The following is a 15,181-nucleotide window of genomic DNA, read 5'->3' on the forward strand; positions in this document are numbered from 1 at the left end:
AACTGTAGTGATGGAGAATACATCAAAGATTGACAGGGGGGAGGAGGGGGGTGACTACAAAGAGATAAGAGGGAGTTTTCTGGGGCGTGAAACTGTTTCCAATTGTCACACTGTCACAGTGGTTACAGGAATCTATATATGTGTTAAAATTTATAGAACACTGTACCAAAGAGAGTTGGTTTTACCAAATTAAAAAATGCACATGGCTCTGGAAGTGTCAAACCATGGCTGTGAAATTTCCCTAGTCTTTCACCATGAAGGAAGACATGAAGAAAATATAGTTATAACAGCTGGATGAAAGCTCAGAAAATGTTTCCTTTCCCACCTCTTAATTAAAGATTATTTTTCCGTCTAAACTTTTATATTTCAGCTATACTAACCATGACCATATTTTTAAAATGACAGTCCAAATCATATATAGTAGTTATTGTTTCTAAAGCAGCAAGACTAGATGACTTTACATTTTTTAATATGCTTTACAAAAGTTTTATATATTTCAGTTTTTCCTAGTATTTCTATTTCTTACATCTCAACCCTCTACCACCTCACACAAAGGTTTTTCCTGCAAATTGTACATCTCTAGGTGGGGGTAGGTGGGGGATAAGAAGCAGGTTTTATACAGCTGATGTGATCACTGTACATACAGGCTTGGAAAATGCTACCCAATCTGCCAATTAATTAAAGCATTAATCTTAGGAGCAGCCGGCCCAGTGAATGTTTACTCAAAGTGGGGGGTGGTAAGAATCGAGTGGGAAGCTCCCTACATTTGCATGAAAGTGAAGGTACTTAGAAAACCCAGCTTTCTTTTGTCTCTAAAGGTGGGCAGCCTTAAACATGTCCCTTAATCTTTCTGAGCAATTTAGGAAGCCTTTTAGTGAGCTGGTCTCTGAAAGATGAAAGCAGTGCAGACTCTAGAAAAACAAACTCTATAGAGAGCAAGGCCACTGCAGTGTAGCTTCTTAGATCTGGAATGAAGCCTTCTAAATTCAGGAGTTTGTGCTGGTAGTTAGAATAGATGTAATGGGGAGCGCCTGGGTGGCTCAGTCGTTAAGTGTCTGCCTTCGGCTCAGGGCGTGATCCCAGAGTCCTGGGATCGAGCCCCACATCGGGCTCCTCTGCTGGGAGCCTGCTTCTTCCTCTCCCACTCCCCCTGCTTGTGTTCCCTCTCTCGCTGGCTGTCTCTCTGTCAAATAAATAAATAAAATCTTAAAAAAAAAAAAAAAAGAATAGATGTAATGGTTTCACAAGTTTTCAAACCATGTATATAGACTGCATTCAAATCCCAGCTCTGCTTCTTATTAGCTATGTGATTTGGGACCAATCATGTAGTTTATCTAAGCCTTATTTTTCTCATCTGTAAAATAAAGATTATGAATTGCTCCTTCATCTCAGAGCAGTTAGCCCTTTTCTTTGCTCTAGGCAGAAAGGAAGCCAAAGAGTGGTTAGGATCTTCCAAGATTACAAACTGTCTCCAAGAGTAGGGACTGTGCAGCCTTTTGTTCTTTTGAGGGTTATTTTTCATCGAAGGAATAGAAACCTCAGGGTTTTCCCTCACCTTCCTGGGATGTACTATATTTTTATCTCTAAGAGAAGTGACCTTGACCATAACAGCAAGGGAGCCTCTTTGGCTAACTTGAGATGAAGTTGATCTGTGTGACTAGGTGGAGTGGTGAAATGGACATGGAAAATTGACCCAACAGTCAGTATTTGGTGATATTAAAGAATAACTGTTAATTTCTTAATTATGGTAAAAAAATATATATAACCAAATTTACCATCTTGGGGCACCTGGGTGACTCAGATAGTTAAGCATATGCCTTTGGCTCAGGTCACTATGTCTGGGTCCTAGAATCAAGCTCTGCGTCAGGCTCCCAGCTCAGCAGGAAGTCTGCTTCTCCCTCTCCCTCTACCTCTCCCCCTGCCTGTGTGCCATCTCTCTCTCAAATGAGTAAAATCTTTAAAGAAAAAAAAAAAAAGCCCAATGTGGGGCTTGAACTCCAGACCCTGAGATCAAGAGTTGGACGCTTAGCTTATTGAGCCACGCAGGCACTATTGTTACTTTTTTTAACTGTGTTTTTGTGAGGTTTTTAAAGATTTGATTAATTGATTTGAGAGAGAGAGCACAAGCAGGAGGGGCAGAGGAAGAGTGGGGGAGGGAATCTCAAGCAGACTCATGCCGACCCTGATGCTGGGCTCCATCCCATGATCCTGAGATCACAACCCAAGCTGAAACCAAGAGTCGGACGCCTGACTGTACCACCCAGGCACCCGGATACTGTTTTGTTTTGTTTTTTTAACTTCTTAATCTTTGAGCTACATACTAAAAATTTTACAGATAAAATGATATAGTGTCTGATTTGATTTAAAGTAATCTAGAGGAAGAAGATTGACCCAGTAACTAAGAATTCTAGCCTTATGGCACAGATAAGAAGGGCCTTTTTCTAGGATATAGCTTTTGTCAGATGGCATCCCTTCATTTCTGTTTCTTTTCTTGCAGAACTCTCAGAAATTGAGCCCAATGTGTTCCTCCGTCCATTTTTGGAAGTGATTCGCTCTGAAGATACCACTGGCCCTATCACTGGACTGGCACTCACCTCTGTCAACAAGTTCCTGTCCTATGCACTTATAGGTAAGAGCTCAGGCCTGTTGGATGACCACAACACTTCATTTCCTGCCTCTCCTGGGGTGGTCAGGCTTTAGGTAGTGAGCTGGTGATACTGGAAGGTTTCTCCTAGCCATCTGTTTCCTTGTAGGAGAGAAGACTATTATTGGTTACTCATCACGCTAATTGACTCAGGTTATGCAGAGTGGGGAGGAGGGGGCGTTTCCTTGGGACCCTGGTTTCTTTATGCTTTGGAGGGAATTAAAGGTGTGGTGCCCTTGGAGGTTTGGTTTGGTTCCTTTTTAAAGTTATTTTTCAAATACGGTGCATGCTTATTTCAAGAAGATAAACAATAAAGAGGTGACTAAAAGAAAAATTAATAGTTTCTCCTCTCTCAGTGTTCCTTCTTCCTTATGTAAATAATGTTGATAGGCTGGTTTGAATCTTTCTATACCTTTCTCTGCATGTATATAAATATATGTAAAGTACCATTTAAAAATAGGATTATGTACTATGGATTTTCTTTTTTCACTTAATAGTATTAACTTAGAAAGATGTTCATGATATAATTATCCCTCTGATTTATTCTTTTTCCCCCAGTTTTATTGAAATATAATTCACTTATAATATACAACATATTAGCGTACATATGTTACAAATGATTACTGCATTAAATCTAGTTAACACTCATCACCTCATATAGTTTCAATTTTTTTTTCTTGTGATGAGGACTTTTAAGATCTACTCTCTTAGCAACTTTCAAATATACAATGTAGTATTTTTAACTATTGTTACAGTATTATACATTACATACCCAGAACTTATATATCTTACAACTGGAAGTTTGTATGTTTTTCTTTTATTATGGTAATATATATAATATAAAAATTGTCATTTTAATCATTTTTAAGCATATAATTCAGTGGCATTAATTACATTCACAGTGTTGTACAATCATCATCACCATTTGTTTCCCAAACTTTTTCACCCCAGAAGAAACTCTAATCATTAGGGAACAATACACCATTTCCCCTCCCCTCAGCCCCAGGTAAGATTTTTTTCTTCTTGTAAAGCTCTGTAATTTCCATAGTATAGATACATCAGTCTTTCTTTTATTGGGTTGTCTGGGTGGCTCAGTCGGTTAAGCGGCTGCCTTCAGCTCAGGTCGTGATCCCAGGGTTCTGGGATCAGGCCCCACATGGGGCTCCCTGTTCTCTGCAGAGTCTGCTTCTCCCCCTCCCCTTCCCCCCCCCCCCCCGGCCCCTGCTCATGTGTGAGTGCTCTCTCAAATAAATAAAATCTTTTAAAAAAATCTTTCTCTACTAATATTTAATATTTAGGTTTCCTATTTTGAGCCACTATAAATAATGCTGAAATAAGCATTCTTGCTCATACCTCCTTATTTATTAATTTTCCTTTGTATGACAGATTCCTGTACTTGAAATTTTTGGATTAATGGCCATGTGCATATTTCATTTTCATAGGTACTACCAGTTTGCTTTCCCAGAAGATTATAGGATTTATACTTCCAACAGTAATGTTTGAGAATTTCCATTTCCCCACCCTGTCACCAGCACTGATTTTAGCAGTATTCTTCATTTGTGCTGATTTGATGGGTGAAAACTGGTATTTTATTACTTTTATTTTTTTAAAGTAAACATTTGAATAACTCCTTTTGCTCTTATTTTATCGAGTTGTTTGTTTTTATTAATTTGTAGGAGTTCTTTGTATAGTGGGGATATTAACCCATTGTCTATCATAGTATTACAAATATTTTCTCCCAGTCTAGCCCAATTATTTTATCTAGTCCATTATCTCTGAATTTGTTTATGCTGTCTTTTTTGGATTCCTTTTTAGTTGGTCTTGTCACTCAGGATCGTGAATTCCTTTTCCCCTATTGCTAGCCCATGTGCAAGGGTGAGGAACATAGAAAACAGGCAGCTGTCTTTGTTTCTAAGTAAGGAGACAAGAAAAGAGACAGCTCAGACTGTAGCAAGCCAGGGGGAAGAAAATAGCTTCAGTTCAGGGCAAGAAAACACTTTTATCTTTTCTAGAAAGTGGGATTTGCTTAGCTGAATCATTCAAGACCCTTAGCAGAAATCCTAGGTGCCAGCTAGGTTCTGAAGAGGGCCATCAGCCTCTCCAAGCACCCTAGTCCTAGCTTCATACTTTTCCTAAGCAAAAATCAGGCCCAGCTACTTCCAGCCTTGCCCTGAGCACCACCTGCAGGTCATCTCTCTCCACAGCCTCCAGCATCCGCCCTCTGTGCTTCTTCCCTTTGCTCTCTTGCGGTGTTACTCTCTGCCCTTCCTGGGCTTGGCAGACAAGCTTGTCATTGGAGACCTCAGGCCAGCTGGTCATTGGAGTTTCCTGTGGTGGGAAAAGAGAATGCTGGAGGTGGTGATTACAGTGAGCATGAAAAAGGGAGCAGGAAGGAGTGTATGAAAGCCAGAAGGCAAAGGAGTTGAGATTGGCAAGTTTCCCTGCAATCTGCTCCAGAGTGGCCAGGAAAGGAGGACATTCTAAGGAAGGGGTCCTAGGGAAGACAATTCCTACTAAGTGAGCCCAAACCAAACAATCTTTTGTTTAGGCTATCCTAGAAGAAATCCCCCTTACCCCTCAATCCTGTGACCCAAGGCTTCTGGGATTATTTTAGGTCCTACTCCAAGGATCAGCCTTTTGTTTGGTCCCACACAGCTGCCAGACCAGGATTTGTGCCACTGATTGCCTGGCAGGCTCTGCCTGTAGTTCTAAAAACCTGTCATTCTTACCTGCCTTTTTAGAAGATTAACTTTGCTACTTCATTCAGACTCAGAGGATAAGAGCTACAAAGAAATCAGTTAAACTACTTTAACAAGGGAGGTGACTGAAAAACGGGAAGAAATAGACCCCGAGGAGCCTTGTGAGGTGGGAGCAAAACTGCCATTCACTGAGCTCTGAACCACCACACAACACTGAGGACCTGGATTTCCTGTTCAAGGAAAGGTCCTGCAATGGACCCTGGAGGCGTAAATAGAGACGGTCCAGCCGGGCTGTGAGAGAAGACTCAGGCCAAGGGCCTTCAGAGTGTGGGATTTTCTGAGTCAAATGGGAGAAACATGGAGAGTTGGCGTGATAGAAAGAGCTGGGTCAGCCATATACTATGTATCATCATGAAATTGGCTTCCTTTCGCATGACCTCTAACCACTCCTGATGATGCTGAGTAGGGCCATCCTGTAAGGATGAATTGAGTCTTTAGCCAGGTGTCAGAGAGGAACCAGGACAGAAGAGAAAGATGAAAATCACTTAAAATTAATGAAAGTCTTTGGGCTCATTGTTGCAAGGGAAATGTTCTGGTTTCTGAGCTATCCCCCTGAGCTTTAGGCTCCGGAACTCTGTTAATTTCAGGTACCAGGAAAGAGAAATGATAAGATTTCTTTTAATTCCCACCACTTAATACTAGGAGGTGCTCCTGTATTATACCATGCCCCCTCTGGAGCAACGTTTTCTGTCACTTGCAAAGCTTTTCATGTCCCTGCCTTTTTTTCCTACTTATGTTTCCCTTTCGAGGATAACCCAGGCAGTTCTGCGGGACCCTTGTAGGCCTTGATGGAGGCCACTGCTTTGGCTCTCCTCGTGGATATTTAACACATGAATGGGAGCAGGTTCCCCCTTGGCAGCATTTGTGTCAGTTTGCAGCATGGCGCTTGTTGTCTGAGCTAGTTTCTCCCCTCTTCTTATTCACTGTTAAAATTCTCTTCCTCCTGCTCCCCAGTCAGCCACCCTCCAGTCCTGTTTAGTTTGTCTTTTTTCTCTTCTAATGCCTGTTTAGTTAAGCTGGTAAAATGATTCTTTCTTCAATGTCATATTTTTTAAATAAGAATGAAACCAAAGCAGGAAGGGGTCTCTGATTTGTTGTAATGTGGCACCCAGATTTAAGTATTGGCAGCAGCGACTGTCCATTTCTTTCCCCTACCTCACTTGTACCTGAGCACAAAACTCTAAAAGCAACCAGAGAGAAATGTGTTGAAAGAGAACACATGAACAGTGAAAGGCCACAATGTTGGTGTTCAAAGGTCTGGTCCTACTTGGCCCTTGTTGTGGGCCAAAAACTCGTATTTCTAGGCCCTTCCTCTATGAAATGAGTAGCTTTACACCAGTGATTCCAAAGTATGATCCCCCTGACCAGCAGCATTAACTCCTCCTGGGATCTTGTTAGAAATGCAAATTCTCAGGCCCCACTAAATCAAAAGTTCTCAAAGTGGGCTCAGCAATTTGTATTTTTAACAAGTCTTCCGAGTGGTTCTGATATATGCTTCAGTTTGAGAACCACTGTTTAACACAGTGGGATTTGTGCTGAAGAGCTTGTTAAAGCCAGTTATGGGCAAAATTCTCAGGTAGCTCCAGTAGCCATGAGTTAGGAAATTGGAGAGGAGAAAAACAAAGTCTCTGGAAGCAGTCCCTATACAGGATATCTTGCCTTTTCTGTCTCTCCTTGCCATACCATTTAGTTCCCTTTTTTTGTTGGAGCAGATCCCACTCATGAGGGCACAGCAGAGGGCATGGAGAACATGGCAGATGCTGTCACCCACGCCCGTTTTGTGGGCACAGATCCTGCCAGCGATGAGGTTGTCCTGATGAAAATCCTTCAGGTAAATGGAGGGGAAGAGCAATTAGGCTAATGGCCAGGAGCTGGTGCTGTCAGCGCTCCTTACCCAATCCTTACCCAAGTCCGCCGGCAGCATGACTGTGTTTTGACTCCACTGGGGCTTAGGGAGCTACTTTGTTTCCAAACAAGCAGCTCCGGTACCCAAAGTAAAAGCTTTTTCTAAGGAAATAATTAAAAGCCTTAAATGAATTTATCAGATACCGGAAGCCCTTAATATGCTTGTACCTCTGGCAGACCGTATCTGCTGTCCATCTGTGGGGCTTGTGGGCTAGGGCTGGAATGAGTGTTGAACTGTGTCAGGGTCATACAGAATAAAGGCACAGTTCCCAAGACAAGCTCCTGGGAGATGCCCCCTACCAAACTGAAGTGAGGTCAGCATTCTTGCTAACCTCTCTTTCTCACCCCTGAGTGCTTCCATAGGAGACTACAGGAGTAGGAGGCAGCTTCTCTCCCCTAAGGTGCACCCCACTTTACCCAGCCTGCTTTATTTATCACTGAATGTCCTCTTTCTTCCTGATAGGTGCTACGGACTCTGTTGCTGACCCCAGCGGGTGCCCACCTAACCAATGAATCTGTGTGCGAGATTATGCAGTCTTGCTTCCGGATCTGCTTTGAAATGAGGCTCAGTGGTAGGTGCTTGAATATTGGGCCTGTCATCATTTCTAGGGCCAGTGTCCATGAGTATAAATATAAGATGCTGTCTCTGAACCCCAGAGAGGTAGAAAACTCAGTACTTCTCCATTACCTACCTTGTGGAGTCATAGGGGTCTAGATGTCTTTACTTGATTATTATACAGCTGTGCCAGGGCAGGAACTGGGATAGATCCCTGACTGACTCAGCCGAGGTACCAAATCATCTTCCCTTGGGGTTTCTGGGCTTGACACTAGCCTGCAACCCATGAAAACACATCATTGTGCCCCCTCCTTTTTTTCCCCTGACTCAGTAGTGCCACCTAGTGGGATAGTGCAATTGTGGCTGCCAGGCTGAGCTGGAGCTGGTTTTAATAAGTTTGGCATAATCCTTAGTAAACAAGGTTTGGAGGGGAGTCTGCTCTGAGAAGCCTCCTGATAATAGCACAGCAAGTAATGACACCTGTGTTATTTGTTTTTGCCTGTGCAGAGTTATTGAGAAAATCCGCAGAGCACACTCTCGTAGACATGGTGCAGCTGCTCTTCACAAGGTAAACCTGCTGCTGTTTGCTTCAGCCCGGCTGCCCAGGCCTCTTGAGCCTGCCTACTTCCATACAGCCACTTCAGGGACCTGGCCAACCCCACAGCCACTTCAGGGGCCACTGGGATTATGGATGGGGGTAGTTCTTTGGGTCCAGGGTTACTGAACAAGGGAGAAGGAGGAGGGAGCTGGCTTGGCCTCAGAGGGAGGCAGAGGATTATTTGATCTGGGCTGACAGACCTTGTTCTGCTTCCCAAACTTGTGTCTGTTTCTGTGCAGGTAGCAGCTGGGAAAGGGAACCCAGAGAGGAAGCCAAATTCAAAGGAGCCTGGAATAGGGTGCTGAGCTCTGTGAGAAAGGACCAAGGCTAGGTTGGCCAACCTTGTTTGCCCAAACTGTCCCGATTTTAGCACTGAAAGTCCTGCATCCCTGCAAACCCTTCAGCCTCTGGCAAGCCAGGACCACTGGTTACCCTAGTCAAGGCCCTCAGTAAGGGCCTAGGGGGCCTTTTCATACTATGCCTAACTGCCTGTTTCCTGTACCTTTTTTTTTTTTAATTTATTTATTTGACAGAGATAGAGACAGCCAGCGAGAGAGGGAACACAAGCAGAGGGAGTGGGAGAGGGAGAAGCAGGCTCATAGAGAGGAGCCTGACATGGGGCTCGATCCCATAACGCCAGGATCACGCCCTGAGCCGAAGGCAGACGCTTAACTGCTGTGCCACCCAGGCGCCCCTATACCTATTTTTTTTTTAATAGACTGTGAGAAGAGCTGACTGAGGCAAGGGCTTTAAAGCCTCCTTAGGTGATATTAATAATGGGGATGGTTATGCATCAGTAGGGGCTGGGTTTATATGGGAAATCAGTGTACCTTCTGCTCAATTTTGCTATGAACCTAAAATTGCTCTAGGAAATAGTCTAGTTAAAAAACAAAAAAAAACTTCCTCATGGGATTCCATTTTTGCTCTCAAATCTCTAAGTAATAATTCTTACTATCTACAGACTAGATCTGCCCCTGGACCCTGCTGCAAAGTGTTCTTATTCCTCAGGCTCAGATTTTTTGGTTTCAGAAACTCAGCCTACCTTGAACTCTTCACTCTTTGCCCAGTCTCCTGGGGTTTTGATGGACTGCCCTCTTCCCCATCTTGTGGCTTTCATCAATACTTGTCAAGTAAACACAAGTAGGAAGGAATCAGTTTAGGATGAAAAGAGCCACCATACTCCAAGGGCACTTAGTCACCTTGCCCTGGTGACTACCTTCTTTTTAAGAAAGTGTCTGTGTTATAAGTCCCCCAATGTCTTTCTTTGTTGAGGCTCTCAAAGCTGCTTCTCTTCCTAGCTTTTCCTAAGAGACAGGGCATGCTCTGGCCCTGAGCATCTTTGGGCTGTGCCTGGCATGCAGGGGAGACCTGTTATTATCCCTAATGACAGTCCATGGGATTCTGTCTTATAGGTTACCTCAGTTTAAAGAAGAACCCAAGAACTATATGGGGACCAACATGAAGAAGGTATGACCTGCTGTCCCTCATCCAAACCTTGGTCTCCCAACTTCAGTGTTATGGGGATTTTCCTGGATACCCCTACTTAGCAAAAACATGCTTTTGCCTATACAGGTCTGCTTGGAATCTAGAAATAGCTGTCATTCCTTTAGTGAGAAATTTATTTTTCCCCAGATACCTCTTCTTTCCGAACCTTTCCTTCCCAGCATATCTTTGTTGACCCAACACATAAGCTGGTGAGCCAGTCCTTCACGGAAACTTGGTGAGGCCGATCAGGTTGCAATAAAAATGTATGTTGATAAAGGTGAACACCCTGCCATCCCCTCAAAGCCCAGCCTTGTCAGCAGGTAGGAGGCCTAAGGACCCTATGCCCTAAGTCCCCCCCTAATGCTGGGTTGGATTGGGCTCACACTTGTGCTAGTCTCTGTTAACAAGACAAATCAAGCCTGACTCTAGATCAGAAGGTTCTCAAACTGCTAGAAGAATGGTGGTGAGAAGAATGGCCTCTTTCTATCTTGAACTGAAGTCCTAGACTTCACAGGCCTCTGATGATTCTACTTGTAGCCCTAAGAGGTTCTGCCCGTGGAGATGACCCTTGGCTGTTCGGTGCATGCACCTGACCTTTCTTCTCCCTAGTTCTCCATCCCCATTCCTGCCCTCTGCCCTGTTGGCGTGTGTCTGAGTTTATGTCACTTTGTTTAAATCATTCGTTTGCCTGTCTTTCACAGATTTCTCCATGTCTCCTCAACAAACTGGAGCTAAGTAGTGGGGAGCAGACCAAAGCCCTGAACCAGTTAGAGAGGGTACTACTCTTTAAGAACCTCAAGGTCTCTCTCCCTCTCCCTCTCCTTTCCCCCTTTTAATTTATTTAAATGTATATATATGTGTGTATATATATATGTGTGTGTGTGTGTGTGTGTGTATATATATATACACACACACACACACACACACAACATCTGGGTCCCATTTCCATTGTGCAAAGCACAATTTACCCCTCCCTAGTAACACAGCACGGCTTTGGAAGTGTTGCATGTGGTTGTAGCTTTGCAGTGTTGGGAATTTTCCTGGGGCATCTGGTTGCCTGGAGGCAGAAGGAAGCTTTGAACTGGTGATACATCATGTAGTTAGTGAGCCTAGGTAGAGAACCTGGGTCCTGCTGACATCTTGTTAGGAGGTTTAATATCTACCATTTCTAGGGGAACTGGGAGGGACCTCTAAACAAGGCCCTTCCCTCTTCTACCCTCTCCCTGTCTCAGAGCTGGCATATAGAGCTTAAGCACAGTCTTGACTCTATCTGGATACTTGAACTGGGTTTGGAGGGAAAGGATAATCCATCTAGTTGGGGTCTTTTTTCCTTAGTTAACCTTAAAGGACCTATTCCAAGATTTAGGACTCTAGATAGATGGGAAGGAGCTGGATAGCCCAAGTCGCTGAAGATAAAAAGAACTAGGTGTGTGTGTACACCTAGCTAGATGGTCCATAGGCCTGCATTCTGTTTGCATGAATCGTGTCACTTTGCATTTGCGTGCTTGACTTGTCACAAGTTGCATTTCTCTTTAGCAGCTGCCCAGCATTTTGCCATCATTATTAACCTAGGACCTTTCTTTGTAAAGCTTATATTGCCCTTTGGAAATACAGATATATGGATAAGGTGTTGTAGGGTTCCATGAACATGTACTGCCCACCCCCTACCTTAGAACCTCAGGACAGGGAGCATAACAGGAAACATAACAGGGAGCACAGTTCTATGGATAAGGTGTTGTAGGGTTCCATGAATACCTACTGCCCAGCCCTGTCCTTAGAACCTTAGGACAGGGAGCGTAACTGTACTTTTTAAGGGCTGAGGCATTTGTGAGAACTGGCAGCCTCTCATCTCCTATTCCAGCCAGGAGGCAGAGAATACTAATTGAAATGATCAGGTTGGAGCTAGCTTTGCAGAGGTTAGAGAAGGAAACAGGAAGGACTAATCCTAGTGTAGGAAGGAATCTCAATGAGTGACGGGCTTCTCAGTGAAAGTAGAACCACCGGGAGTCCCTGAAATTGGGAGGCCACCTGGACAGAAAAGATAGCTCACAAAAGTGGATCCAGATGTTAGTACTTTTTGGACCTCAGTAACAATTTGCCAGTAAAGTCAGGAGGTTCTTGTTTTCTCTCATTGATCTCTTAAGCTTCTGGATGGTATATTTGGCTGACTCTTACTCCCAGAACATTCTTTTTACCATGAACTTGCCACAGATGAGCTTCAGTGGTTACTGGAGAAAGCACCCTGGTTCCTGTGTAGCCACAGTTCTCGGAGTGCTTGAAGCTCTATTCTAGGCATTTTGGAGATGGAGGGACAAGAAATGTAAATCCAGTGTGAGGCTGTTGCTATGTTAGTAAGAGCTGGGTGCAGGGCTCAACTCTTGGACCTCTTTCCTTTCTGGGTGGAGCTATTGGTAAGGAAGGAAGAATTAAGTGGTTTCTAAGCAAAGGGTCAATGGTTACCCATGTTCAGGAGGGCTTGGGGGAGGTTGAGGAAGGAGGCCTATCCTCCAAGTACTAGAAGGAATTTAACAAGCCAAGGATAACATGAGTATATTCAGCCTTTAGAAAGAGGCAGGGAGGAAAAATGCTTCTACTCTTTTAGAGAGGCATTCTGATGGTTCCTGGACCATTACTGTTGCCCAGTCCAGGGATGGTCCATCAGTCTAGGAATAGTATGGTGTAACTGTAGAGGGACTGGTTTCAAACCCTATCAGAAGGCATCAGGACCAGGAAAACAAAATGGGCCTAAACAAAGTAGCTGTGAGCTTAGGGTGAGAAAATACATAAAAACTCATATCCCAGAATAGTTCCCATAATGGGTTTTAGAGATTTTCCTTTGTGACTAAAAGAAAGCTATATGGAAATGGAAATACAGCAGGAGAGAAGGACATGAAATAGAGCAAGGGTCCAAGAAATCAGTAGCCTTACCATTTGAAAACATAAAATTGCATATAGAAAGACCCAGCAGTGAGAAGAACAGGTCTGTACCAAAATTGGGATGTACCAAAATTGGAAGCAGTAAAGATCAGAGCAGCCACATGACATGACCCTCCATCCTTAACTCTACAAATCGGCTGGGATGCCACTCCTTCCTTACCTCCAAGGAATGAGCCTTTGACCAATCTGATGCAAAAATGTCAGAGATCCAGGAATATGTTTAGGATCTAGGCCCAGTTCACAAAGCAGTGGGAAAGCTAAGAATGTGACGGGGAAGGTATAGGCTCTCCTAGTTGGATAAGAACTAGGAGTAGGAGGCTGTGCTAGAGGTAGTGGAACAAGGCCCAGGAATCCAGGACCTATAGATCTGAAGCTTTGGATAAAGGAGCCTCTGCCCTCACCCTTTCTGCAAGAGAATCAGGCAGCATCTACAGGACTTAGGATTGCCACCCAGGACTCAGAGAAGCAGAATAATGTGTGGCCAGCCTAAAAGTAGAATGTTTAGGAGTCTGCCAGGCTGATCTGTGAAGTGGCAGATGTAGAAGCCAGGTTAGAGGAGTAGGAATGTCTTCTGATGGTCGAGATTTTTCCTGTGGCACAGATGCGGCATATAGGCTGTTTTCCAGGGACCAGTAGGAATAAAAGAAGGGAGCTTTCTAGGGAAAGAATCTTAGTTTGAATACCAGTGCTAATGAGGTATGCTATTTCCAGCTGAAAATGAGAGCAGGAGGAATGAGTGATTCATCCAAGTGGAAGAAACAGAAGAGATCCCCCCGGCCCCTGCGCCATATGACCAAAGTCACATCAGGTTCAGAGCTGCCCACCCCCAATGGAACCACCTTATCCTCTAACCTCACTGGTGAGTGCCCTGGGTTGGTTCCTCTGATTAGAATAGATAGAAGAAAATGTCCTTCCTCTCTTGGGGATTTTAACATTGAAAACCAGCCAACCGAGGGGCTTTGGTATTTCTGCTAAGAGCAAAAAGGGAATATTCCAGGTCTGTTCAGACTGTGACCATTTAGCATTTCTGCAGTGACTTAAGGTTGTTCTCCTTCCAGAGGGACTCTGACTACTTTAGAGACCAGTGTTTACAGAGATTATTATGCAGTCTAGGAAATAGAGCCTCTGGGGAAGGAGGGAATGTGTTTCACACAGAGTCTCTCATCTTCAAGCCTTACTTACTTTGCTTGGCAGGGGGCATGCCCTTCATTGATGTGCCCACTCCCATCTCCTCTGCAAGTTCAGAAACTGCCTCAGCGGTGGTCAGCCCCTCTACAGACAGTGGCCTGGAGTTCTCCTCACAGACCACCTCCAAGGAGGACCTTACTGACCTGGAGCAACCTGGCTCTCTGGGGTACAGCACAGCTACAGAGCCTGTTAGCAGTGAACTAGGGGTTCCTGAGCAGCTTGACCCCCAGGTATGGCTTTGATTTCTAAAGGCCCCTTTCTAGTCTTCTCCTGTGGGAATTGGCTGGATCCTTTGCATCCTTATCCAGGCCTTGGCTCAAAAGGTTAGGGTAAGGGATTATTTCTTGTTTCCTAGAATCAGCTGTGCTGTGTAGAAAATCCACAGCATAACTCACTGTGAGAGGTGGCTCATGGGATTTATGAAGTCGTGTATACAGGTAGTGCTTGGCAAAGGTGAGGGAGATGGCCATAGCTTTGTCTGGAAGGTAATGATCTAAATCCTGAGCCTAAGAGAGCCTCTCTTGCCTCTAGGGTTCGAGTCATTTTAGGTCACTGATGCCTCAGGAGGTGCTTTCTGAGTCTTTCATCATACTCTGCCCTGAGCCATCTTGCATTGTGCATTGATTCATAACCCACTGAGCTAGCCCTACACCTGCAGTCTATTAGAGACACTTGGAGCCTAGGCACTTCAGGGGAGTAAGTTCCAAGTTGCTCTTGTTTCATCCCTCTTCCTGTCCCCCTGCTACTGGTCATAGCAGGAAGGGGTCCATGTGGAAAAGGCCCAGTCAGCATCCGTGGAATCCATCCCCGAAGTGTTAGAGGAGTGCACGTCCCCTGCTGACCACTCTGACTCTGCCTCTGTTCATGACATGGATTACGTCAATCCCCGGGGTGTGCGCTTTACACAGTCCTCCCAGAAGGAAGGTGAGTTCTCTCAGGCAGGCTCTGCCTATTCACCTCCCCCATCTTGCCCACTAAGTGTCCTGAGTCTAGACCATCTTGGATCCAAAGTGCCTTCTGATCCAGGTTCTAGGCCATTTTCTAGTCAGGAAATGGACTCAAGCCAGAGGACTGTTGGCATGGATGGAGTCCTTCTCTAACTTATACAG

At 44.4% G+C, this 15,181-nt stretch overlaps 1 protein-coding gene across 5 annotated transcripts in view; it reads left to right on the top strand.

The window, feature by feature from the left end:
* The window catches only part of GBF1 (golgi brefeldin A resistant guanine nucleotide exchange factor 1), a 114,708-nt gene that overhangs the window by 79,579 nt on the left and 19,948 nt on the right, over window positions 1–15,181 (top strand). For 3 of the 5 annotated variants that reach the window (XM_034663176.1, XM_011236135.3, XM_011236148.3), the window contains exons 4-11: window positions 2,498–2,629; window positions 7,116–7,234; window positions 7,772–7,880; window positions 8,372–8,432; window positions 9,875–9,929; window positions 13,596–13,743; window positions 14,079–14,302; window positions 14,828–14,996. In XM_034663176.1, the coding sequence (XP_034519067.1) occupies window positions 2,498–2,629; window positions 7,116–7,234; window positions 7,772–7,880; window positions 8,372–8,432; window positions 9,875–9,929; window positions 13,596–13,743; window positions 14,079–14,302; window positions 14,828–14,996 (1,017 nt within the window). The remainder of the gene's footprint in view (window positions 1–2,497; window positions 2,630–7,115; window positions 7,235–7,771; window positions 7,881–8,371; window positions 8,433–9,874; window positions 9,930–13,595; window positions 13,744–14,078; window positions 14,303–14,827; window positions 14,997–15,181) is intronic. The other 2 variants (XM_002913882.4, XM_011236156.3) reach the window with 1 other exon arrangement.

The sequence above is a fragment of the Ailuropoda melanoleuca genome, chromosome 6 (genome assembly GCF_002007445.2).
Source record: "Ailuropoda melanoleuca isolate Jingjing chromosome 6, ASM200744v2, whole genome shotgun sequence".
Lineage (NCBI taxonomy): Eukaryota > Metazoa > Chordata > Mammalia > Carnivora > Ursidae > Ailuropoda > Ailuropoda melanoleuca.